General features: G+C 51.5%; 2 protein-coding genes across 2 annotated transcripts; both read right to left on the minus strand.

Moving 5' to 3' along the window:
• Positions 1–1,159: 1,159 nt before the first annotated feature.
• Positions 1,160–2,462, minus strand: CGCA056_v014788 (putative sterigmatocystin biosynthesis peroxidase stcC; the record flags this gene model as incomplete). Its single annotated transcript, XM_037330030.1, has 6 exons — positions 1,160–1,166; positions 1,395–1,584; positions 1,643–1,914; positions 1,972–2,019; positions 2,075–2,267; positions 2,318–2,462. The coding sequence occupies 6 exons, from the start codon at positions 2,460–2,462 to the stop codon at positions 1,160–1,162; spliced, it is 855 nt and encodes a 284-aa protein (XP_037171543.1).
• Positions 2,463–11,709: 9,247 nt separating this feature from the next.
• Positions 11,710–11,994, minus strand: CGCA056_v014789 (uncharacterized protein; the record flags this gene model as incomplete). The annotated part of the gene is made up of 2 exons (XM_037330031.1): positions 11,710–11,748; positions 11,821–11,994. The coding sequence occupies 2 exons, from the start codon at positions 11,992–11,994 to the stop codon at positions 11,710–11,712; spliced, it is 213 nt and encodes a 70-aa protein (XP_037171542.1).
• Between the last annotated feature and the right edge of the window lie 13,951 nt (positions 11,995–25,945).

Raw genomic sequence — 25,945 nt, forward strand, 5'->3', positions numbered from 1 at the left:
ATGTAACGAGAAGTTATTGACGGGAACAGAGTGCTGTAGTAACGTTTGCGGTGACGATACGAATACCCTTCTTTCGGCAGGTCGCAAGCAAAAGCATGCATTTACACTAACTTGTCATCAGGTCTGCCACGCTGGCGATGCAGGGACGACTCACCAATCGGGCATTCCAGCTTACTATTAGCAGCTCAAGCAGCACTATGCATCTTGCTTTCTCGTAACATTCTCTTGTTCAGTTCGAATAATGCTTCAGGCTAGCTAGAAGTGAATCACAATATGCCGTGCCCGAATCTTTAGCGGCATGCTAGTGATTAACCTCAGTGCTTCCTACCATGATGATTCAGGCTCGAGTTCCCGTCCCGCCATGAGGATCCGTTTGGGCTCACACAATCAAGTTTGCAGTCATTCAATTGTCACAGCCGTCACAGCTGAGTTGCTTTCTTGCCGAACAGTTGTCCCGTTGTTCATCTCAGATATTCACCTTCACAAGCAGTTTAATTCACTTTATTATTGTGCGCACAGGCTGAAAACAGCAGACTTAACGCAAGACCTATTTATGCATTGTTGCCTGTCTCGCAACAAGACGCCCTCTCCTCCCTGTCACGCACTTCCGTACCCCGCTCCCGACACCTCGACTCCGATCCCCACCAACAAGAGCCGATCCCTACAATCCCTAAACCCCTCATCCCGACCTCTCTTCTTACTTGACATGAAGATCAGAGTCATTGCCTGGAAGTACTCCTGCCCGGTTCCGAGTTGCGGAAACCTGGTTGATGTTCAGCTGCAGACGCTGTATCCCCCTGGCAGCTCATCAAGCAACCCTCTCGGCTCTTTCCAAGGAGAAATCATTTTCGAGCACTACGACATCCCCCACAGAGGAGAGTGCAGGATGTGCAACCTGCGCATAGAGAACGCTGAGCTGCGCGGCGAGGGTTGGACGTTGGTGGATGACTCCGATTTGAATTGAAGACCCAGAAGTGGTTTTTATGAATCATTTGGTGACTTCACTAAACGGCGTTCAAGTACAATGAATGCCAAGGAAATAGTAATTGCCAGAACAAGCACATTCGTCGCAAGTCAGAGCAGACGTTGAGAAGTTGAAATTGGGAAGTCGGGAAATCTTAGCCGAACGAACATTATATACTGCACAACGAAAACAATTTTAAATGCTAAGTCAGACTTGATTCGTGCTATTTACTCCCATAACAGACATGGCACAGGTCTGCAGTCTCAATTTATTTACGAAAGGTTTAAGTCTCCTTCACGCCCACGTTCCCCGTACAATCTGCCAAGCACCCTACATGTTCCGACAAATTTCCGACTTCGCTGCAGGAATCAGAGTTGCCAAGGCACGCGCACTAATATGCTGGCCCAATTGATCTTCTCCTTCCACTTACTTCTGGACACCCAGGAGTCCGAGACCCATGTGCAAGTCCCTCATCTTGAGCTTGTGGGGAGCAGCCTCGGCGCCACCGGTGATAAGGCTGGTGGCCTCGCCAATCATCTTCGTGACGCTAAGGATGTTATCAAGGGTGACGGCCTCAGCCTTCTTGGTCCATCCAAGTTCTTCGGGCAGACGCTCGTTTTCTGAGATGCATTGTTAGACGGTTGCAACTTTGAGTGGTGATCTTGGGGTTCGACTTACGGAAGAAATATTCGACGAAATCCTTCTGGACGGTGCCGGCGACCATGTCACCGAAGACAATGATAGGGGCAGCGACCTCTCCAAGGCTGAAGTTCTCGACACTGGCTGTGAAAGTGTAGTTGGGGTTGAATGCCCTGGAGGTGACCTGACGCGCAATCTTGCTGTTGGCCAACTGCTTGGGGTCGAGGATGGCGTTGGTCCAGTAGGCTCTGGACTCGTCGAAGACGCTCTGGTTGAAGATGTGGTTGTTGCCGAAGAAAGCATCGGTGCGACTATTACAAAGTTGTCAGCAAACAATAATCAAGGCTTACTATCGTAGTGTTACTCACCTCAGACTGGCATCGTGCTCGAGGACGTTGTGGCGGTTGAGGTGGTCCCTTGCGTAATAGTCAGCATGCAAGACTTTTTGAAGGGGCCGTGTTTGGTTCATACAAAGTAAAGAACGTGGCATTAGGTTCCGGGTTGGCAACAGTAGCCTGTTGAAACATGATCGCTCCAAGGGTCTGGTTGAAGTTGATGCCGTCCTTCAAAGCATTCACAACAGTGTCCTGCGTGAGGTTCCTGCCGTCGCGAGGCAGGAAACCGTGGTTCGCCAAGGTGTTCATCATGGGACAAGGGCCACGAACTGCAACATATCAGTACTCAATCCAAGAGAGCACTACCCTCTCGACGTACAGTCATCAGGTCCAGCAGGAGCCCACTCGCCGCGTTCGGCACGCTTGAAGTGAGGGTTGTTCATCATGTTGGTGTTCATCAGCTCAGGCCTGGCCGATACGGCCAACGCCAGGCCGAGAGTCGCAGAGGTAATAGAGAACTTCATTTTGGGTTTGTTGAAAGGTGTCAAGTTAAGCAAGGTCTAGAAAACGAGTGAAATATGAGATGATTGCGATGCTTGTGTGTTTCTTCCGATGAACAGAACACGATTCTAGGTTGTCTTTATACTCAACAATGCCGAGAACACCGTTTGTGCCTCAACCCCCTTTTTCATCAACCACCACGCCTAGTTTCACCTTGAAGTCACCACAGCCGCGACTGCTCCCCCCTCGTGGCCAATGCCAAATGACAAAATGTCGATGTCCGCAGATCATCCCGTCTAGAATCTCGCTCTCGCTCTACGATGAACCCTTAAAACCCCACGAGTATAACACACAGCCAATTGGAGATCGGATGATTACCATTGCGCATGGTTGTGATTGCGGGGACGATGGATGGTTGCAGGCATTCGCGTAGCTATTCCCAGTGAAACGCGTACCGGGCTGGCCGCTGAGCGAATTTTTATACGCGGAAACATTTTTATGCCACGTCATACCATCACGAAACACAGTATATACGCGGATTGGATATGTTTGCTTTTACTCAAGTCATACGTGTATTAAGAAACATTAGGTCCATTGGCAATTTTGAATGTTCGCTACCGCCTCCGTACGTCAGTAAACAGACCTTCATGAGGGCAATGTTACACTGGTAGGTATAATCTTGGAATGTCACCATCTGCAGAAGTGTGCCTCCCTCCTCTCTAAGCAACAAATACGTTGCACATAATCTACAAATTGAGCCAATCCCGTCCAGCAAGTTTCAAATCCACGATCCTTGGGGACAGGGGATCATGTAAATAACCTTCTATCGTCACTTTCAATTCTCCGGACTCCGCTCATGAGGCGTATTGACGATGAGCTGTCCCATCTGCAGACCATCCCATTGGTGGGCAATCATCAACAAACCCGCTACTCGAATCAAGCATAGAATAGCCCCTACCCTTTCGCCCTTTCATTAGGACCGCGACCCCGGCTGGCGAGAAGGCGTCGTCAACCTGTGACTCCATCCAGCCACTCACATCGCCTTGTGGTCCCCTCGAGTCGTTGTTCTTTGTGCTAAGCCCAGTACTAGCGTCCGCCAAGCTTAACTGCCGCTGCCGGTAGTAGCACACCGGTAACGCATTAGCAAGGCTCACCGCCGCTCGCCACAGCGATCTGCTGACTTCATGCAATTAGAGAGCTGGTTGAGGCTGGTACTGGGCTGAGGCTAGGGCTGCTGGGGCCGGTCTGTTTCATAATTCGCAATTCGCTTTCGGGCTCGCTTTCGGTGCCCCCAGCTTACCGGTGCCGGAACGCTTGGCGGAAGCCGAGACACGCTACGGAGGGCTCCGCTCCGTTTACATACTAATTGCGCCGCTCCGCCCCGGGCGTAGTTCATTTCGGTGCCCGACTTCGTGCGATGACAACAAAGACACGGAGCAACGCGTGCGCAGCTTACTGAAATTTTTGCTGACAACCGCATGCTTACTTCACGGACGTATTCTCGGACTTTGGAAAGCTGACAGGACCCCACCTGTGAGGTACTTCCCCTGCTACGGATCACACGGGAACTGAGCCCCTCACTTCGCCTGCATTTTTATGCCGCACCAAAAGAGAACTCGTCGAGCGATAGAGACATGAACGGCAGCTTCGGATCGACCAACTAGCGGACATTGTTTCATCTGAGTAACCACGAGAATATCTGTCCTATCGACTGCCAGTGAACTACGGCACATGAGATACGGGGTTCTGTTCAACGAGGGGTTCCCCAGAAAGATCAGCATCTTTTCTAATGAATAGCGAATGGCGAGTTTCTTGGTTGACCGGAAACAAAACAAGTGCTGGGGTGCACCAACAGTCGATGGCATACGCGACGACTTTACTTTCACCTTCACCGATTGAGACAGTTGCTCATGATATGGGCAAGTCGATGCTGACATTAGTCGCAATAAACATACGTCTCGCGACACAGAAATGTCCGTTTTCTACAACATCATGTGTGATCAATCTCCCGATATTTCTGCGAACACCTGGAACAGCCATATCACCAGTCTTCGTGTTTGCATGGCGGAGAATGCCCATTTCCCTGCGTACAAGGCATGACCTTTCCTACGACAGCCCAATATAGAGGCTAACAATCTGTTTCCTCTACTTGGCTTGGCAATACCCAGGAGGACCATGCAGTTTGCCCGAAACCGAGACGGGCTAGATACTCAATTCGCTGAATTGTCAACCTGTTGTGTACTTCATCAGAAACCCCTTTTCAGCCTCACTTGGCGAGTACACGTTTCCCTTTTGATACTTGACCCAATTACTGACGAGAGCAGAGCACGAGTTCACATGAAGCTGCAGCGATTCGATCTCGAAAGGGGCCAAGAGCTAAGAGCTAAGCCCGCTTGTGCCGATGGATCGCAGAAACAGATGCAAGGACCTCCGGGGATTTAGGGATGAACAACATGGGAGCGAATCCTTCCAGCCATTCTGTTCTGACAAATCAAACCCTTCGGATTCGGTATCGAGGGGCGTCGTGGAATTCCATTCGACTCCGCTCAACTGGCCGAAATTTCTCCCGTCGGGGGTGAGAAGATCACAACAACAACTTCAACAACAATATTGCCAGTCCACGGAAACCACGCGTCACACCTCCGCCGCCGTCATCGTCACAACCGATGTTACTCAGTAACTACGAATGATGACCCAAGAACAATCCTCGGGTCTGAAGGCGCAATGGCATGGCATACAGGGTGAGGGAGTGACCGGGTGATCTTTCCGCAAACGCGTCTTCTACACAACCAACCCGCGATCTGCTACGTGAACCTCGATTTCGTTTTGAGTCAGCTGGATAAGCAACTCCCGATCCTTGAGCTCGTGATGCCTGAGAACAACAGCTGACTGAGCGCCTATCTTAGATCGCACGATGCTCTCCAGGACAAGGAATCATTGGTTCTTCAAGCTGGATCTCGGCTTACTGTGCACCTTGCGCATACATACCCGGAAACGGCGAACACTGTTCGGAGCTGAGAGTAGTTCGATCGAGATCACAACGGCTCACTCGAGCGATTAGCCTATGCCGCGTAAGCCTTGATCGCAAGACAAGAGTAAGCAACACAAAGGCTTCGCCGGTATTCCACCGCTCGAACAGTCACGATTGCGGATGAAGAAGACGACCACTGGGACTGGGGAACAGGACGGAGGCTCAGCAACAACATGCAAGAGTGGGTATTGAAATTGGGAAGATCTGTCAAAGGCCCGATGACTAGCATGTTGGATGGGCTTCGACTAATGGGCTTTGCTTGAAGCTTCAGAGGGTTGCACAAAAACCACTGGCACAGGATGAGATATTGCTTCTCTATGGCACCGGCAGCGACGTACAAGGCGCAGGATTTCGGTGAAGAGTATTGTCGTACGCAAGAGCTTATGGCTGGCGGGAACTTCCTTCTTGCATGTTCAACTCCCAAATATGATTGCAACTGTACTGTCTTCCGATCTCTTGAGAGGCATCAGAAGGCCACTTGACACCCGCATTCCGACTTCAACTTCATAGCACGACCCTCGTAACCAGTTGACGCATCACGAATCACACCCGTACTCCCTCCCGCCCGGCAAGACTCCTCCCATACGCCTCATCATCACCCTCACCCACGTTCGAAGCGGCGAACGGACGGATTTCCACAACCCCAAAACACCGGAACCGTCCCCCACAAGCCAACCAACCCACACTCCTCCCCCAAAGGAACATTAAACAACACCCGCAAGCCCCAGACTCGCTCTTCACGCCGGGTGTTTCCTCCCACTCACCCGGCGCCTTAAGGCTATCCAGATGAAAATTCTCCCCGAAAACAAGCTCCTTGTGTAAACCAACCAAAAAGCAACCAAAACGAAAGCAAAAAACCGCCCCCAAGGAGCAGCGCAACGCCGCCCATCGCCCGGGGCCGCCCACAAAACGGCCCCCCGCGGCCCCATGAAGTGACAAGGCCCGCGCAAAAACGCTGACAACGACGCCATCTCCCGCCGCCATCGTCATCCATGCCACACAATCTCTTGACAACTCGACTCTTTGCAACTAGTTTAATAAAGTCTGAATCCCGTAAAGTCCCGGCGCAAATCAAGCAACGGAACAGTGGAGACCCTTCATCTATATCGCTGCTGCATAGCACAACTGTCCATCCCCTCGGGCCTCCTTGTGCGCCCCAAGAAGGTCACCAAGAGATTGAACACAAAGTACCCTCTCCAGGGGAGCCCCCTTCTTGCCCCCTTGCTGCGCCTTACCAAGAGATTTTCGATATTTCTGCCCAGGCTGGGATTGTGCAATAATCTCCGATGAGAGGTGGAGGGGGGCGTGTTGTATCTCTCTTGTGCCAAACCGTTGTCATGATTCAATCACGAACCCGTTCCCGTCCCATATTGATATCCCGTGCCCAAAACATAACCCGCGCCTCTTAAGACCCGGGATCAAGCAACTTCCGTGGTATCAAAGAGCGTGGTGTGGAAAAAAACACACACACAACAACCCATGGTCCATGTCCATGTCCATCCCACCCGTCCGTCCAGCGTCACAAACAAGAAGAATGCCAAGACCAAACCGTCTCAAGCAGTCCCATGTCAAAGTGGTCAAGGTCCAGCAAAAGCTACCCCTACCTCTCAGTCCTGTCTCCCTCCCTCCCTTGGAGAAGGATACCCCAAACCCCCGAGAAGGGAAAAACCCAAAACCTCAACTTCTCTCCAAAAAATCCAAACCTCCAACTCCTCCTACCCCAGTCCAGCCCAGCCCAGCCCAGCCCAGCTAGCAAACCCAGCCTAACCTTTCCCTTCTCCCCCCCAAAACCCTTCACACTAACAGACGGCAATCCGCACTACTGCTTCACACTACACTACATCCGCGACAACCTCCGTCCCCTAATCCAAATAACCACCATGCATGCCACGCACTCTTCTACCGGCATGCTCTATCCCCCTCAGGCTTGCTTGGCCTCTCTCTCTGTCTCTCCTACCGGAGACGCCTCCGTGATCCCAACCACCAAGGAAATCCCGTCTTTACACGTTCCAATCTCCCAATCGACGAAATAAACCCCAGATAGCCCAATCAATTGAAATCTAGATAAGGCACCACGACAATCAGCAACATCCATCCATCTACGAATACACACCCCCCCTCCAAAACAGAGATCTACACGCCAAAGTCACTGACACCAGATCAAATGCCTAAGGAGAAATGGCAGAACATCTCCTCGTGCTGCCGGATCAAACCCAAACAGAGCTCATAAATCCAAATCGCGTGCTTCGCAGCAACAGCGCCAATAGACGGGGCTACATCCCTCCAACGACTCAAGCTACTATGTACACATACCGCCCTGGCTGCTCCGTAGCGCGCGCCGGCGCGGCTAGCACAACCCAAACCTAGCCATCGAAGCGCACCACTACCAGGATGAACAGTGCACCTTACCCTATCTATCCCCACCCCGCAACAGAGCTGTTAAGACCCCACCCCACTTAACCGATCACCCCCCATAACCGATCAGCCGAAAACGACGCGTTTGCTAATAATAACACCACCACATCTTTTGCGCCCACCGCGTTAACTACACTATAATACTACAAATTAATTCTTTTAAAAATACTAATTAATTTAGTATATTAAGTTATACTAAAGAGTATATTAAAAATACTAAGGATGCTATATTAAGTAATATAAGTATTTAATAAGTTTCTTATAACTAAAGAATCCTATATATAACGTTTTATAACTATTTTAGAAATAGAGGAGTATATAAAAAGGCTAAAGCTATGTATTAACGCTTTACGCTTGTTTAAAAAATATCTCTAGTATTATAAATTATTATGTGAAGTTCTCTTAGTATTATTTCTACTTATAAATAAGTTAATAAATTAGTAATTTATATTATCTATATTAGTAGTAATATATACCTCTTTAATAAGAGGTAGATAGAGGGTTTTTTATATTAAAACTTCATTATTAAAACGCTAAAAATAAAACCTATTAATTTTAAATATATAAAAAATATTAATACTATTACAATTAAAAATCTATTTAAGATATTTAATCTACTAGAAATAGAACATATCCCCCTATTCTTATATTAAAATATAGATAAAATTAGTTTAATAAAAAATTAGATAGAAACTATTTAATATTAAATAAACTTTAGAGATAAACTATATACATTTAAGCTTTAAAAAACTATATATAGATAACTATATTTAAATATATCTTAGTTACTAGCTAAACTATACTACAATTAATAATCTTTACTAATTAGAATATTTAGTAGTAATAGTTCTTTTTAGAGATATTTAATTTTATTTTTTGATAGTTTGTTATATTATCTAATAAATAAATACCAACGCTATAAATCTTTAATAGCTAAAAAGGGTTTTTATTCTATATAGTAATGAGGGCTAAATATTTATAATCTAAATAATTACTAATTATTAATAGCTATAGAAGTTATATATCTACTAACTTTGTATAAATATATTACTATAAATAGATTTATTTAGCTTATCAACTTATTTATAGTTTTTATATTACCTAGCTATTTAATATATTAATTTAATCTTTTTACCTCTTAAAAAAGCTTTCTATAAAGCTATATATAATTATAAACTTCTATCTAACTTTGTATCTATTAAGAAATAGAATTTTCTATATTACTACTTCTAAGTTTATAATAATATATTTATAACTAGAAATATCTATACTAAATAGCTAACTACCAGGTTATAACTTATTAATATTATTTAATTATTAATAAGTTTATTTTTAATAGTCTTAGTATTTATAGATATACTTAAAGTACTTCTATAAGATCTTTAGTTACTTAAAATACCTAAAATACTATTATAATTTACTATTACTACTCTTACTAAATTAATAAATTTCTAAAAATATAAGTTAATATAAGAGGGCTATTAATATAGAGAGAAATAGGATTATATAGTATATATATTAGTTTTTACTAAAGTTAGTAAAATAATTAATAATAATAATATAAAGATCTTAATAGTATAGTAGAAAATAACTTATCTCTAAGTATTTATTAATTAATATAAACTATTATAACATACTAAAATTAAGCTAAAACCTAATAAGAGGTTTATAATAATACTATAGATTATAGAGGCTAAGTAGAAAACTATAGAGGTTATTAAATATAAAACAGTACGCTTAGTAACGCTATATATTAACTACTCAATATTAGAAAAAGACTAAATAGCTTAATTTACTAGTTAATACTTTAAATTTCATTTTAAGGGCCTTTTATGATAGTTACAATAAATCAGAAGACATTAATATTCAAAGTTATAAACCTAAAATTACCCGTTTTCAGCTGATCAGTTATAGGGGGTGATCGGTTAAGTAGGGTGAGGTCTTACAAGAACGAACACGAGCGCCATCCGACGACCTCGTTCTTCTCGCCTTGTCTATGGGACACCCACCGCACGCGGGGCAAATGAACGGTGAACGGTGAACCTAAGCCTCGTGGCAAGATGAGACGAAAAAACCCTCTCTGTCTCCCAAACCCGGCAATCACGCAACATGTGGCTCCTCCTGCACCACTTGCCCAACTATTGCCCTTTCTTCAATGCAAAAGCCGCAAAACAAACTTGAACCATGGGACGAAAAAAATGGTGACAACCGGGTTCTTAGCCCAGCAAGGCACTGACTAAGTCAGACTGCAACCGCAGCACACAACAAGTCAAGTTCCGTGTTACGAACACTTGACAAAGCAATAAACCCGTCCCTTTTTTTCGTATTTTTATAGCAACAGTTCCCAAATAGGCCAAAGAAACAAAAGAAAAGTATCCGTGGTCGCAGTGACGAAAAGGAAACAATTGCCCCTCCTGCTGGACCGCGCCCCCATCGCGAACACCACCGCCGCCGCCTCCGGCCGGTGTCCAGCGTGCCCAATAATGCAACTCTCCATGTCGTGCAGGTAGCAACGGGACCCAAAAACTTACTCATTCACACATATTGCACACAGCTTGCTTGCTGATGCTGACTTGGGCGCGGCTCCGGGACGGGGGGACGGGGGGACGGGGGGCCCTCTCATATCTCTCGGTTAATGCCGAAGTATTGCACATCAAAAAAACAAGAAAAAGAGAATCACAAGCGGTTCTTCTTGTCCTTCCACTTGGAAGACCCCTCCCCTCCCTCCGTCGCTGCCCAGGGCTGGCTGCTCTGCTGCTCCCCACTCCCCCTTTAACAACGATTCGCGCTGTTTTCCCGAGCCGATCGCAATGACGACACTTTCTCTTCCATCCTGTGATGCGCGGGTTCCACTGCAAACACAAAATCGCAGCAAAAGGTAGCGCGCCCCCATCCGGAGCGCGTGCTGTACCGTGTTAGCGCCCTATTCCAGCCCCCGGTTCCCCTCCTCCGACCCCCAAATTTCACCTTAACCACCTTGCGCATATCAGATATATATTGTAGGAGGGAGGAGCAGTGCCCGAAACAACCAAAACAACAGCGATCTTACGGAATTCTTTCCGACTTGAGACTTCTTGCAATGAGGCTTAGTCCGTCGTCGTTCCCTGCCGCTGCTGGGCCAGGTTTCTTTAAGATTGCCAGCCCTGCTGCCCTGCCGGGTTGCCCAGACCCAGCCTTATTGTCTGGGGATCACCTCTTTCCCACTTTCCCACCGAGCCATGTTCATTTTTCACCCACTCAGCGGCTGGGAAGGGGGAGGGACGGATGAGAGGGAACCGGACGGCACGATTCACACTCTCGCCTACGGGCGAAGAAGCGGGACCACCCCCAGAACCAAGTTAGGTATCCCAGCGGTTTTTTTGACGAACATGAACCGCAAAAAAGCAACGTTGCTTGGCGAGCTCCGTGAAGGCCAAGGAACGAACCTGTGCTGGGAAGATAAAGTGAGGACGACGCGAAAGTTATCTGCACACCCCGCGATTCATGTTCCTGGAGCGGTCTTTGAGTCCGAAGGGCTGTGATGTTGGGCAGAATTGGCTTGCTTCGCCATGGAAGGCACACCATGTCCCGTGTCGTCAATCCGGAAAACCCGCCGAATATTGGATAACACACATAGTAATAGGTTTTGCCGGCCATTGCCGTCGGCAACGGCGATATCAGGTCACTGTTAAGGTGATTCACCCGTAGCGTACGGAGGACGAACCGCTGGAGAGAGATCGTGGATGCCGCGTGGTATTTCATCAGGCCAACGAGAACCACCAGGGGCCAGGGAACAACGAAGAAGCTAGCTCCAGCAACGAGCGGGCGAGCCTTTTTGCGTCGATTCATTCGCGGGGCCGGGCGGGCGCAAAGGACTGCTTAATCTGTGAACCTTCGTTACCGTTTCGTGGCCCTGATCAAATGGCAATGCTGTACTGCTGGTCTGGGTCACATACCACCACCCCCGGCCACCGCCGTTTAGCAGTGTTACCACGCGATGCGATGCCGTGCGATCGCCAGGGCCACAAGACGGCAGGGCTGGTTAGCGCCCTTTCCTCTCCTCCTTTTCCCAGCGCGTGCTGCGTGTCAGGAGTGTGTGCTGTGTGTGTGTGTGTGTCGTGTGCAGGCATTTGTATCTCCAGTCCAGTGGTCGGTAGGGTCAGGCTTGGGCGAGAGAAGCGCTCCCCCTTCACCGCACTTTGCAGCTCTGCCGTGTCTGGCGACGTCGGGCGGCATCGCGAAACCAGGGAAGACCCTCGCATCCGGGACAGGTACAGCGCCGGTAGCGATCTCCACGACGATGGGGCCCAGTCAGCAAAGTACATACCTGTCGCCGCCTGCGCTGACGGGAAGAGTAGAAAGCAGAAAAACCTTCAGGGAAGATGACTGAAGCCTGGCAGAGGTGACAGGCTGACTTGCTGCTGGTGCACACACACACACCGAGGCATCATTCTTCGCGGTGGTGTACGGATGTAGTATAAGTCGTCCGTTGTTCGACGTTCGCTTGATGGATGACGGCCACACACCACACCCCTGGTTCCTGGGTGGCAGTGCAGGCAGGTCCAAGAGAGAACGAACGAAACAGTTGCTGAAGAATGTGGGGCCCCTTCTCGAAAACCCATCAAAGTCAGAAGAGAATAGGGCCGAGATTGGGGGAGGCATTCTCTCTTCTCATCCTTGAGATGACCGAAAGAGGGGACAACTACTGCACCGTAAGCCGCTGATCGCGTGGGAAATGGGCAAACCAGACGGGGATGAAACGCCCTTTTGCGGATAGTTGCTACCCTTTCTTCGCCCTACCACCAAAGTGAGAGCAGCATCAGCAGAGAGAAGAGGAGGCCGTGGTGGTTCCTCGTGTAAATCCTCGTAAGTCGCAAAACAGGCCCCCGTTGGCCCCCAAAACTGCGCGTGCAATGTCCAGCAGCCCAGGGCGTAAACTCTAACAGAGTGCAAGACCCCCTTGATGATCCATCCATATTCCGGCATGGAAGGGGTGGTTTGGTCAATTGGGGGTTCACGGAGCGAAGGCGAAGAAGCACGCCGCTTGGGAAGGGGACAGGACAGGGCAACAACGCAAATGGCGCGGCACACGCCTAAAGGCCCAGTCAAGATTTCACCGATTGATTACCTGTGGCCCCCTCTCGCCTTGGGCGGGTTCTTCCTAAGTTCCATTCTCGCTGAGGGAACGCCCCCTCACCCCAGCAGGAACCCTTAGCAGAGCCAGCCCTGACAATATTTCGCAGGGCAGGGTAGATGCGCGGGTGGCTGACGTGCCAGTGACGTTGGGCAAAGAAGGCAGATTTGACAGCGGACGAGACGGCACGTATGGGGAATAGTTCGCGATGCGATCCCGTCAAGCTTCGAGGTTGCATGAGGAGAGGCAATGGAATGGTGGAAAGAACCCCGCGCGTAACGCTGCTGTGGCTCGGCATCTGTGTTCTGCTTGGGGGGCTCGGGACACGGTTTCGATCGCGGTAGTGTAGCTAGTTCTGTAGCTCAATCGCTTCGTCGTTTCTGTAGCTTGTTACCAAGCAGTGTGTAATACTGCTGAATACTAATCAACAATCGAGCGCTGCGTCTGCGTGAAGGAACTTGACGCTCTCGAGGGCAGCTAGCGTGCGGACTATTGCAAGCCACGGTCCGAGATGGAACCCCGACGACGACCACAGCGCAACAAAGTGGTCGGCGATTACTGTTGCTTTTCTTCGCTTCGCGTGTCCTTCGAGAAGGTGTGCTACTTTACTTTTAGTATGAAGCATCAGCAGACGGCCGGTTCTCGCTCACCCGAACGCTGGCGCCGGCGCATGTCCCTCCCTCCCTCCCTATTGTCGACCACCACTAGCACACCGTCAGATGAGCCCTAACGAGCAAGTCCGAAAGAGGCTGCTTTGCCTCTTCCGCCCTACGGGCCTGTGACATATTCCCAGCTGGAGGGATAGCGTGCTGTCCTAGCGGCAAACGGACCCTTGGCGTCGTGTTCCCAAAGCCCCCCAAGCTAAAACCACCACCTGTGGCCGGTAGGGCGGAAAGTGCGGGATCATGATCAGCGTGGTTTCGGCCATGGTTGTGAACGCGCTCTACCAAAAAGAGAGGTTATCCCCGTCCTCGACCTCGGCACGTCGGGGGCCTGGCCTGGACAGAGCCAGTGGAGGTTGATACGGGGGAGGACTGGGAAAGCCCTAGCGTGTGAGAGGGGACCACGGACTGGAGTCCAAGGAGATAATTAGGGGAGTTTGTCGATTAGCGCAGTTCAAAGGGCCGACCCCTGGTCCTTTTTCGAAGCTCCAGCGATCAATCGCCCCAAGTCAGTGACATCGTCGGGCTTGGTTGGTGTTTTGCGTGTCGGATGGAGAGTGTACCTCAGGTAGGCAAGTATTCGTACGGGTGCGTGTATCATGATGGGGTCTCGCTCGCCTGTAGGGACGGCACGGTAATTGAACGCTATCGTAGCTTCGTCCAAATCGATACAAGTATGAACCATTGAACACAAATTGCCCTGGTCTATCGTCCCGTCTTTGTCCCTGGTGGGAATCCTGCCGAGATTGAACTCAAAAACAAGCACATGAAACCCCGCCTTGCCAGCTTTTTCGTTCCTTGAGCTAGGAAGAAAGACAGAGCGACGACTTTTGTCGCCCAACAGCACACAAAGGTCGATATGACTCGTCGATTGGCCCTCGTAACCTCCTGGACATTGCTTCTTGCACTGCCACACTCGCCGGTCGAGCAAAGTATCCACAAACAGGGCCGGTCAGCGGTAGGGGAGATGGGGAGGGATGGGGAGGGGGGCCGGTCTTGTCCTCGATGCCAATCTCCCTAAAACGGGGGCGTCGCGGGATTTTAGTGTCCAGTAGGAAGGGGAGAGTTAGAATGCGTTAGGGCTCCGGCAGTCGAGACGCCGGAGACGGGATTCCAAGACAGCAATTCCTCCGGCCGGGGCACCGCGGGCATTGGCTGCCGCCGCCGAACGCGTGCGTAACCAGGAACCTTCGGAGCCAAGGGTGACACGCTTTTTTTTTTTTTTTTTTTTTTTTCGCCGTCCACCAGCCCATCGAGCCGTTTTGCCTAGGGCCTAGGGGGCCGTGCTGCAAACCCATAACAAACCCAGTGCCGTGAGGGTGGGAATGGAATGGCAGCACAGCCTTTCTGCTTGGAATGCGTCCCGAAGCTCTGTCAGGAGCCGCTATGGGGAACAACAATGCTCTTTGATGATGCTCTGACGGCTGCCTCACAGGGAGACACAGAGTCGCTACAACACCAGCTGAGTTCCGTTCCTCAACCCCGCCGCCACCCTCCGATGACCGCGTAAGCACCGAGAGAAAATGTCACTTGGTCTGTCACTCTGTCAAGCTTCTGCCGGTGAGAAACGGACAGGAGCAAGACATGTAGCAAGTCGATCCCGACTTGCCTGCGTCGTTGCATTCGCGCCGATGAAAGGGTTCCATCCCGGGTGTTACGGCTGCGGCATGGCTGATCGCTGGGCGCAGCTTGTTTTGGGCAGGAAATCTCAGGGGCCGGCACTCTTGGAGGTCATCTCCCAAGGTCATCGAGAGCCGTTCATTCGCGGCGTGAGAGAAGCCAGCCACCCCGTGCGACATGAAGATCTCGGTTGACCGGAGACACCTAGGTGTCGAGAACATCGGCGCCAAAGCCCAGCCAAAGCCCAGCCAAAGCCCAGCCCTCGGCGGCTGAAGCAACAGCAGCCGCAGCCAAGGCAAACACGGTCCGCCACCGCACCCGTGGCCGGTTCGGCGCAATTGCAAACTTCAACACCTGAAGCGAGGCCTTGCACACGCCCACTGGCACCAGTAGCATGGCTTTTCAGGCGTTGCGAGACCTTGTTCCTCAGCCGGTGCTACCGCGGGGCTGCTGTGGCCGGGGCGGTAGATCATCGTCGTCCACCCAACCAAAAGCCTCCTTTGAAGGACATTAGGCGCGGCGGCGACTTTTTCCGCCCAGCAGGGCTCCAGCCAGGCGAGTCAACTGCATCCTGTATCCCGTGTCATGCAACGTCGTAAACGCTCAGGTGGCTAGTCATTGAACTAATGCCACCCGACACATCGGTAGCATGACGTCTTGCAGGACATACATGCGTCGACAGACTTTGCGCGTGTCTTGCAAATTTTCAAGATCCAAAGGCCGCTGTCCAAAAGGAATCACCGGCATAAGCTGACAGCGAAGATATTAACCAGTCGAGCTTCCAAAGTTCCAGAAGCCTTCTGCACCAATTCCATGCGCTTGCCGAAAGTGGCAGTTCCCCCGTCTCTTAGTCTTTCAGCCCTCTAGGCGAATGCCCTTCTGCGTCGTTGTCAGGCTGTTGGGTCGTGTAGTGCGGAAAGCCGATCTCGTGATGAACGCTTGCTGTCCTGTCAAATTTAGATGCAGCATCTTACCTGCCCGTTTCGAGTCAGCTCAGATAGACACCCCCCGTGTTGATGGAGCATCACCCCAGAGGCGACGTGAAGAGTGCCCTTGTCTGGAACATCACGAACTCCAGCTCTCCCGTGTATTTGCGGGGTCTAGAACGAGCCAAAAATGTCAGCGTAGCTTTCTCTACTAGGTCGCGATCCAACATAACCACGTCCTTGACAAGTCGGTCTTTGTAACTCTGCGAGTGGGCTCTTCGTCGGATTTTGAGTAGTGCACTGACACCTCCGTCGTCTAAGAAGGACTGAGCGTCTGTCGTTCGTCACCCGGAGATTGACTCGTCCAGGTCAGGGAGGTGGCGATGCTGCCGCGATGGATCCGTATCCGTAGAACGGGAGACCACGTAGATCTGCTTTGGGTACATTGCGAACCCAAAACATCCAGACGGCATCAGCCTTGTCTGGACCATACGATCTTCTCCCGTGCACTTTGATATCCACGCACCTGCCCGACGCATCGGTTTGGCCTCTGTACACCGTCTCCACCGAACGGACACCCGACTGATCCGGAAGCTAGGCCGGCATGAGTCCCGCTTCAGCCCCGAACGGGCCTCGGCAGCGCGTCGTCATCCAGGGCTGTTAAATGGAGGAAGCGTAAATATCCTCAATAGCTTCAGAGAAACGATATGAGTTGTAATGCGCATCTTTTGTTTGTCCCCGGCTTGTTTACCCCAGTCCAACGCCCCCTTGGAGGCATGCTACATGATCCCGCGGATTGCGCTCAACCACACGGCCCGGAGACGTCGTCGTCGAGAGGCAATTTGACGTGACCTCGGACGCAACACCTGGGGCGCGGTAAGGCCCGGGTGCATAAGCGTCAACTGACTGCAGACAGAGACCAGCAGGAGGAAGTCCGAGGTGCGCATGGAAGCTCATGCAGGCTGGGAGGTCGCACCTTCAGACGCCCTCCAGCAGATCTGTCTGCAATGTCCAAATCCGACGACACCAAAAATAAGTAGAGAAAGGCGGACAATGAGCTTGTCACTTCATTCAAAGTCCTTTTGTCATGAGGTTCTTACTTCCATGTGCTTAGGCCGCAGCGTTGCAGCCCGCGACCTGCGTATCAGCAATTTTGAGAGAGGACATGTCCTCGCGGATTTGGTGCTTGAGCCGTCATTCAAAAACGCACTAGCCCCTTGGTGCAAACGTACGTAGCGCGACCACTCACAGCGTCCACGCGAACGCTGGTTTGCGGCGGCGTCAGGCTTGCAGATATGATCCAGGCTTCTCGTTGGTCAGTATACGGCTTGACAGGATCGGAGGATCGTGTGTATGTTGCGAAGTGCCAAGATCGAGGCTGCAAGTTCAAGGCACAGTGGCTGCTGACAGACGATAAAGGCCGTGGAGATCTGCCGTTACGCCCCCAAAGTACACCCGCCATGGAGTGAAAGGCAAGAAATGTGGCAAGGCTTGCCGCGGGGGACAGCCTGTGACCCTATCTGGTTCGTAGCCAACGCCAGGCTTCAATGCCAACGTGTAGGATGCAGCACTGTCCGGGTATTTGCATTGAAGAAAAGCGGTGTCGTATCGGGTGATGAAGGCGAGGCGAGAACCCGCATCTGTCTCGTGATGTCTAGAGAATCATTCTCGTCTCCCTGTCATGGAGGCGCATCTTGAAACGAAGATACTGGCCAATCTTGGAGTTCTTCCATCACCGAGACCCAAGATGCCGTTGTGTTCCCTCTTGGCGCTGTAGTTCTGCATGCCTGGCAAGGCTGAGTTGTGTAAGTGGCTGGCCTGGTTGATTTCCCAAAAGGGTGCCATCACCAAAAGAAAGCAAACCCCCATGCAGCGTCGCTGAGTCACAAGACTAAAGAGGGGGGAAGGTCGAGACCGCCGAAGAGACACTATCTTCCCCATTCCAGCGTGCGTTCATGAGCTGACAAGCAGTTCCGTCGAAAACTGTGCGATTTCCATCGGCATTGTGGGTGTTGGTATGCCCGAGACACCAGCTCAAGCCACGCCCCCATGAGCTTCTCAGTCAGTCATGACATGCCACTTTTGACGTTCAGGCCCTGCCACGTCGGGCGAAACAACTATGGTCCATTGCGCCTCTGGTGAGCTAGTCTGCTGGCACCAAACCATTGTGGTGGTGTCTCGTCAGCCCATGCATGCAGGTCGCCGAAACGGGCAAGGAACTCATTGCCATGCTCCGACGCGGGCGTTGAGGTCTCTCAGCCCTGTGGTTCCGGCTGACTGTTGGAGAGGCATGCAGTCCGGGTGCTTGCGTTCAGACCCAAGAGAGTCCGGCCTGCCTTTGTTGGTGGTAGCTCTGGGAATGAAGCAAGCTGACCGACAGGGGTGTCTGTCTGGGAGACCGGCCTGGAATCCCGGTGATTGATTGCACGTTACCAATGGCTTCTCTTGGAGTAGCCTGCCTGTGTCGTGCATTCTGTCGAGGACAATTGCTCACACGAATACAGACTTGGCCTGGTAGGTGTTCCATCCGACGCGAGACACGCATGGTGCTGCTCCATAGCTGCTGCAGTTGAAAATTCGGCTGTCAGCTTAGGGACCAGGCAATTGGCACCATGGCGTTTGTTACATGACCACGAGCCTGGAAAGGGACGTTGCGATTAGCGCTAAGCAGCAAGGGTGCCGTGACGAAACCCAATCCGATGGAAAACCGCAATACGAAGAAGCATGGCCGAACGTACTCAATTATTACAGTTGACACGCAGCGCGCAAGCGTGAGTCGTGTTGATTGTGCATGCTTAAACGACCAGCCTTGCCTGGTCGAGTCCATGGCCTTCTAAGCCTGACTCTGCAGAGATACCCAACTGTTCCAGCCATTCCTTGAAGTGCTCATGACGTTGGAACGTCGCATGCTTGAAAAAGCTTGGACAACTTAGCCGGTGGCGATACAGTTCGCTTCCGATTACCGTGTCTAAGCTGAGGCTTCGTTCAAGTCTCCTCGTAGGGCTTGGTCTGCATCTGTGGCGTGCCACTCTGCCCTTCCAGGCTTGAATTCGCAATTCCGGCCTTTGCTTCCGGCATGCACTTGTAAGTGCTGATTAAAGCCAGCATTGAAACATGTTTCCATGGTACTTGATTGGTTCGTGCGTTGCGCTTCTCTCCCAAGAACCAGGCTGGGAGCCCCCAGCTTTCCAACCCCAACATTGCCAAGCGAGACATATCCAGAGACTTTTACTCAGCCACAAAGGACCAAGTCAGGTCGTCGCAAAGCCAATGTTGTTGCCGCCGCGGGCGTATCATTCTTCGAACGAAACTGACGTGCGTCCCAATGGTTGCAAGTGAAACTTGATGGGCATGTATCGACCATCCAGCCCGAACTCGGGACTTTGGGTGACACCTTTTCCTGTACCAATTTCAGGATGACGGGATTGAGCGATTGAACAATCCAGTCCAGCTCGTTAATTGATGGCGCAAAAAAGCTTGTGCGGCGTCATTCAGACCCCAATCACCACCGGATGTGTTCGTGTCGGACAGTTGCTGTTTCGATGCGGTTGCATCGTTGTCGTGAATATTTGGTTCCGTGGAATGAAGGTGCCGGCTTCGCCTTCTGCTCCGATTTTCCGAGCCGGGAAGTGCATCTTGAGGCGCTGTGTCAAAACCAAGGTTAAGCCCCAAGACCTTTTCTTTGGCCAGCTGGAGGTCACATAGAAGCAGGCCAGCTAAGGTGTTATTGAGGACAATTAGCCGGGATCTTGGTATGACTTCTATCCACGAGAGTCAACATATGACACATGAGCGAGTCAGCCAGCAGACATTCCATGGCGATGGCCTGCTGGATGTGATTTGTTGCTTGTGCACCGGCGTCATTGTGTTCCTGGGGATGATCTCTGATGCCGGTGGTGCTCTGTGGTGATACGGGCTTAGGCGCTTTGTTTCTCCTCCGCGAGACTGTCGCTGGATAGTGAGTCAGTACTGATTGGGGGTTGCCCTTCACCGCCCGATGCGCAATTGGTTTGTCGCACGACCTGTGTGCTCCCCATCGCCAGAGAGGCGAGAAACCAAGAATGTCAAGGCCGATATTCGACAATACTTTGTCAGAATGACAAGCGCTGTTAGCCAACGATATTCAGTGTCGGCCACACTCGCAGGCATGCGCCACAGCTACGACGTTGGTCAACGCGTAACGCCTAAGCCTTGCCAGGTGGTGTCGTTGCAACAGACTTGTCTTCAACAGCCAGATACATCTGGACAACGCTGTTGCTGGACCCTGATAGTTTTTCTGCCACCTTCGTCTCTTGTCATGCCTCGACCCTGCTGTTTTCTCCGCCGATACGAGGCCAGACCCCGACGACCCAAAGGGACAGAAACAATGACATCCAGTCTTTTGTCAGTCGCTTGCATGATGGACCGCGCTGCCTTGGAAGACGACATGCAATGACACCCAGTCGGGCTAGGTTGCGCTTTCTCCTTTCCAAGAGTGAGGAGGCCACCTATAAGGATTTTTTTTTCTCTCTGTCCCTTGTGAATGCCCGATGCCAATCACGGCGAAGCGCGCCGCCGTTGCTGGAGACTTTGGGTCCGGCCCCCGGACACTTCGGTTGCCTCCAGCACCGAGAGTTAGTCAGCTTGTAGAAGTGCAGATTCCAAATTGCACAGAAGTATCGAACTGATATTTCGCTGCTACCAAGCGCAAAAAACATGAATGTTAAGCGTTCAGTAATCGTCGATGCCTGTTCCAAGCCTGAGCGCCTGTCCGGTATGATGAACGTTGCCCAAGATCTTCGACGGACTGAACTAGAGTCCCTCCTCGACTGAGCCATTTTGCGTCTAGGTCGGAGATGAAGGCCGAGCGACCCACTGTCTGATAACGAGAGGCTAAACTATTCGTGGGAGAGACAGGCGTTCCTGAGTCGAAATAGTGCCCTGCAACTTGCTTACGCGTAGGTTGTAGGCAGCTACAGCAACTTCGCAGCGCTGGTAATACAGGCCTGGTAAATTTGCTACCACTGATGGCGGGACAATGACATGCTGCAAGGAACAACGCCTCGTCTGATACGCTCTGAGGTGTTGTATCATACCACGGCACCCGGCCACCCGGCGACCTTGCCATTCCGCAAATTGGATCCCGATTGATGTTAGCTGGAACATGGCTTTCGCAACCAAGGTTTGATGAATTCGAGATGGCCCCCACGACCCACCAGGAATCCGTATCGACCCAGGTCAAAGATAATTGACCCCCGGACAGGTTTGGTTCATGTGCGTTCTGGGCCTCGCTGCTAGGCGCTTGTTACACTGCTCAGCAGCCGACATTAGATGCGCGTTCTCCGGAGCTGGTTGTCACCGACAATGTGACAGCATCTGAAGCTGGTTGGTCGAGATCGCAGAATCTGGGCGCGTCTTCCGCGTTACTTCAAACTGTGAAATGTTGCTAAAAACAGCATCCGTGCGGCCTCTCTTGATCAGCACCACCGTCCCAAACCCGCCCTCGCCATTACTGGATCGCTTAACATGGGAAATAGGGGTGTGCGACACAAGGCTGGCGTCGTGGCCGTGTAAGTGAGCACGAAGTTACTCGAAGTTCGAATGGACATGTAACGCACGCGCTGCAACGGGGTCTGGGCGTTGCCTGCTAGGGTGGAAGATCTCTTCCGGCAGGGGACTTAGATCTACGGGGGGTCTGAACAGGAGCCGGATTGACTGCATTGAACTGCACCGCAGGCCTTAATAGGTGTTCACACCTCTGCAAGCTGTGCTGCTGTTATCGGTGGAAAGGATGCCAAATGTTGATGTGAACTCGCGCGCTGACGGTGGGCCGTTGAAGTCTTCAAGCCGAGACTAGAAGCTATGATCAACACAAACGGAATTTGACTTCCTGCGAGCAAGTCGTGATCCGCGCTGCGCAGATACCTCGCTGCGGAATGTGAGTGCGATGGTGATCTCCGGGGCGTGATCGGTTGAGGTCCTGTTTGTAGAGGACGCCAATGACGGGGGGACGCTTAGACGGTAAGTCGACTCTCATCGAAGACTTGACAGCCTCAAATCTCCGCCCAGCCACGATATCACCTTCTGTCAGACAACCGGAAAAGAAGCTTGGGGGCGGCTGCAAATGGCAGCTCATCTTTATGAGTCAGCTCGTCGCGTGGCTCGTGACTCGTCCAGGTCCAAGCGATCGACGGTGCAAACCGCAAGCCCTAAGAGCCATGTACGTTCGTTCATCGCTTGCACACCCGTGAACGGTGCCTCAAGCTGACCGCTTGAGATCAAGACACCGGTATGGTTGATCAAGCGAGTCGACAAGCGTTATTAGTTGCTTCGTTCAAACTAAAGCCGATCGTTGCACATTCTTTCCCAAGCAGCGAGCGATTTGACGTGCCTCTCTCCTGCCAAGCCGGCGAACACCCTCGGCAGTTGGAGGTGGGAAACCAGGGGGCCAAAACCCCTATGTGATCTGCAATACCAAGGGTTGTGGGTGTGAGCGAGTTCGGTATGTGCTGTAATGGCTGCGGTCAATTAAAATTGAGGTGCATCGTACGCCGTAAGCAACCCTTTGGCGTGTCCTACACGATGTCGTATGCACCGTCTCGCCCCCCGCGGCTGTCCGGGTCATGATTCAGCAATAATACTGCGTAGGGATGAATAGCTTGGAGCTTGGATCGTTGAGTCGCATATGCGCAATGCAGTACTGCGGTATGGATGGACGAAGCTTTGGCTTTCGGACAAGTGGTGATGTTTCATGCCGTTCTTGTTCTCGGCGGCCTATTGGGCGACGAGACTCGGAGCTCTGTCGAATACGGAAGGCATCGCCCTTTCGCCCATCGGAGCGACTCCATCAAGCTCCATCGCACTCCGCTGCACAGCCTTCCAGTCTCCAGCGCCTAGGGTGGTCTCTGGGTCTCCATGTGCCGAGGCATGGGACTCCCACTGCCTGGGATGTGATGCCTTATGTTACATGGTGGTGAACCGGCTAATGTGGCTCGCCCTACGAGGACAAGTGATTGAAGGTGTGCGTGGCATCGTCCCCTTTCAGAGAACTTTCCATTCAACCCCCTTGTTGATCAGGTTGTCTGCCAAGCTCTGCCACCGGACGCTAGCCTCGCGTAGAGTGGCAATCCCCAATCCTGGGACACCGCGCACGTTTGAATAATTCCATCCGTCTCGTCTCCGTTCACAACCGCTAAGGTGGATGCGCCTTGTTTCGGGCCCTCGGTGAAAATGTGGGGGATACTCAAGATGAGTCGTCGACTTCGTTGACGTGCAGTCGAGGAGGGGGCCATCGAGCAGTCGCGTCCCTTCGAGCGGCGGTGGTTTGAGGTTCAGTGGCAAGCCCCTGAGCTCCGCAAGACCGTTGGTCCGGGGTCCTCTCGCCGTCAGGAAATGGCCATCGGACCCGGGGGACTCTTCCGGATTGCCTTTGCTGTATCCGTTAAATTCACCACTCCGGTTGCGACTGAGACATTTGAGTGGTTAGCATTCTTAGTTATGTGAAGCTGCCATGACAGAGCCGGCTTTTGGATTGCCCGATGTGGATGCGTTGTACACAACTCTTCATGGGTCCGGCGGCTGTCGTGCTGCTCGTTGCTTTGCAATTTCAGTGTTGAGATGTGCTTGTCATCCAGTATGACATTAGTTAGCCAACGCCCCTAAGATGCAGCAGTTCATTGACTGTCAGCGTTTGTGTGCTTATCTCGGCCGAGTTTCGTGCTGCGAGAGCCGCTTACTTTCCTAGCGAAGTAGGAGACATGTCCGTGATAACCCCATAATGCGCAGGCCCAGACTGGTGGCGGAGGCGCAATCGACCTCAACCACGACGGCGGGTTTCCTCTTTGCCCTACGGGCGCCAACTTCGCAACAAGCACTGGATCCTGCCTAGACTCGCCTGCTAGATCAAGACGTGCGGATTTGGCTTCAAAATTGGCGTCGCTGCCAAACTCGACCATTTTGTTCATTGTTGATGCGGTCCATTGAAATCCAAGAGTCCTGCAACCAGTCACCCAGAAAAGGTCGCTCGCCGCGACTACGGCCGGGAGTCGGGCCTGAAGATAAATTATTATTAGAATGGTTGGGGAACTTGCCGCTGTGTGACACATTCGGGTGCGTGCTGAATACTACCTTTCATCTGCCTTCGAAACACAGGAGGGCCGATGGGATTGGGCCAAACCATTCCCACTGATGAATAAGACGCACAAGAGCTGGGGTCTTTGGGGCAACGACAAGCTGTATCCCGAAGCGCTCGCAACGATCCCAATCACTGTCTCAGTCTCTGAAGGTTGCCAAGGTTGCCAATCCATACTTGGCAATCCAACATGGTGATGGTCGCTGGCATGAGAGGATTGCAACCTCGAGCGAAGGTCTCGTTATCGTGTCAAACAATCCGTTGCCCGCCCATTCCCCGCAGGAGGGACAATGTTCCGATTGCGATCAATGTGCACGAGTGGTTCGCACCGGTAAGATCAGCGCCCTGTCTCCGCCCGGAGCCATGAGGGAGCATCCCTGCATCGATATTGACGCCAAGTTGGTGGCAGGAAGCTAATCAGAGGCCTAAACGGTGTAGGGCTGAGAGGGGTAGACTTGGACTACCGCCTCGAATCGTCCTAGTGCGACGCCGCCTCAGAATCCCTCCAGCAAAATCCTGTCGACTGGCTTCTGGTTTCCCAGTCTCCGCGGATGTGGTCAGAGATGAAGGTCGCTGGCTGTGGCCTCGCCACATGAAATCGCTCAGAATTTTTCCTTCTTCAATTCGATATGAGTCTTAGGATGACTCGCGCGACGACGATTGTCCACCAGTAAGGTGATCAGTCATGAGACAAGGAATGTTGACTATGACATTCGACAGTAGGAATAGGGCGCGGCGCTTGAGACTGGAAGACTTGCATGCAGGGCATACCTCATCGGAGCCGATGAACGCCACTGCTCTCCACCTTCCGGCGCTGTTTTGGTTCCTGTGCCGCTGCAGGAGGCTGGGCGTGTGTGACTCGACTCGTACCAAAACAGGCGGTAGCAAATGAACAGAACAAAGGCGGGCCTGATGTGGGAGTTTGCAACCCCAAAAACCATGATAACCTGCCCTTCGATTGGATAGGTCTTGTCGTGCTTACCACGCAAGCACTGTTCCACGTCAACAACTCGTGGCTGTGGATGTGTCGTCTCTGACGTGTGAAGGCAAGACAAGCTGCTGTCGGAATGAGCTCCGTAGCGTGCATAGCTGAACAGAGGTGTCTGTGGCTGACTGAGCACAGTTGTCTAGGGGCCCCTTGGCAACAACAGCAGAGAGTCTCCAAAAGTGTAATTGGATGGTTTGATCACGGCATTGGCTGAGACCAAACTCTGCGGACAATGCAGATTGGCAAGTGTGCGGTGCATGCCGTCGTGTTCTGGAAAGAAACGCACTGGATTGTGGTTGATGGACTTCCGACGACAAAAATGACAGCAAGATTTGGCATTTCCTTGTAGGCCAGCTCTGGTAGTAGCTCCACCGATGGAAGGGATGACTTCGGCGTGGCTGTATCTTCATGTGAAAGTTGGGATGAGCAAGCTGTGCCGCAATCAAGGCCTGGATTGCTCGTGGCCGTTTGGTGCTACTGGGTGGTTCGATGCACCGAAAAGGAACGACGATGCACGCTGTAAACCTCGCTCAAAGTCCATGCTGCAGCATGACCAAGCATAAGCATGTCAGTGTCTTACAAGCGCCGATGTCCCGACCAAAAGATACTAGGCCTAGCTGTTCCATACCAAGTCATGTGCG

This window comes from Colletotrichum aenigma (assembly GCF_013390185.1).
Source record: "Colletotrichum aenigma strain Cg56 chromosome Unknown KSG_Cg56_contig10, whole genome shotgun sequence".
NCBI classification, from domain to species: Eukaryota; Fungi; Ascomycota; class Sordariomycetes; order Glomerellales; family Glomerellaceae; genus Colletotrichum; species Colletotrichum aenigma.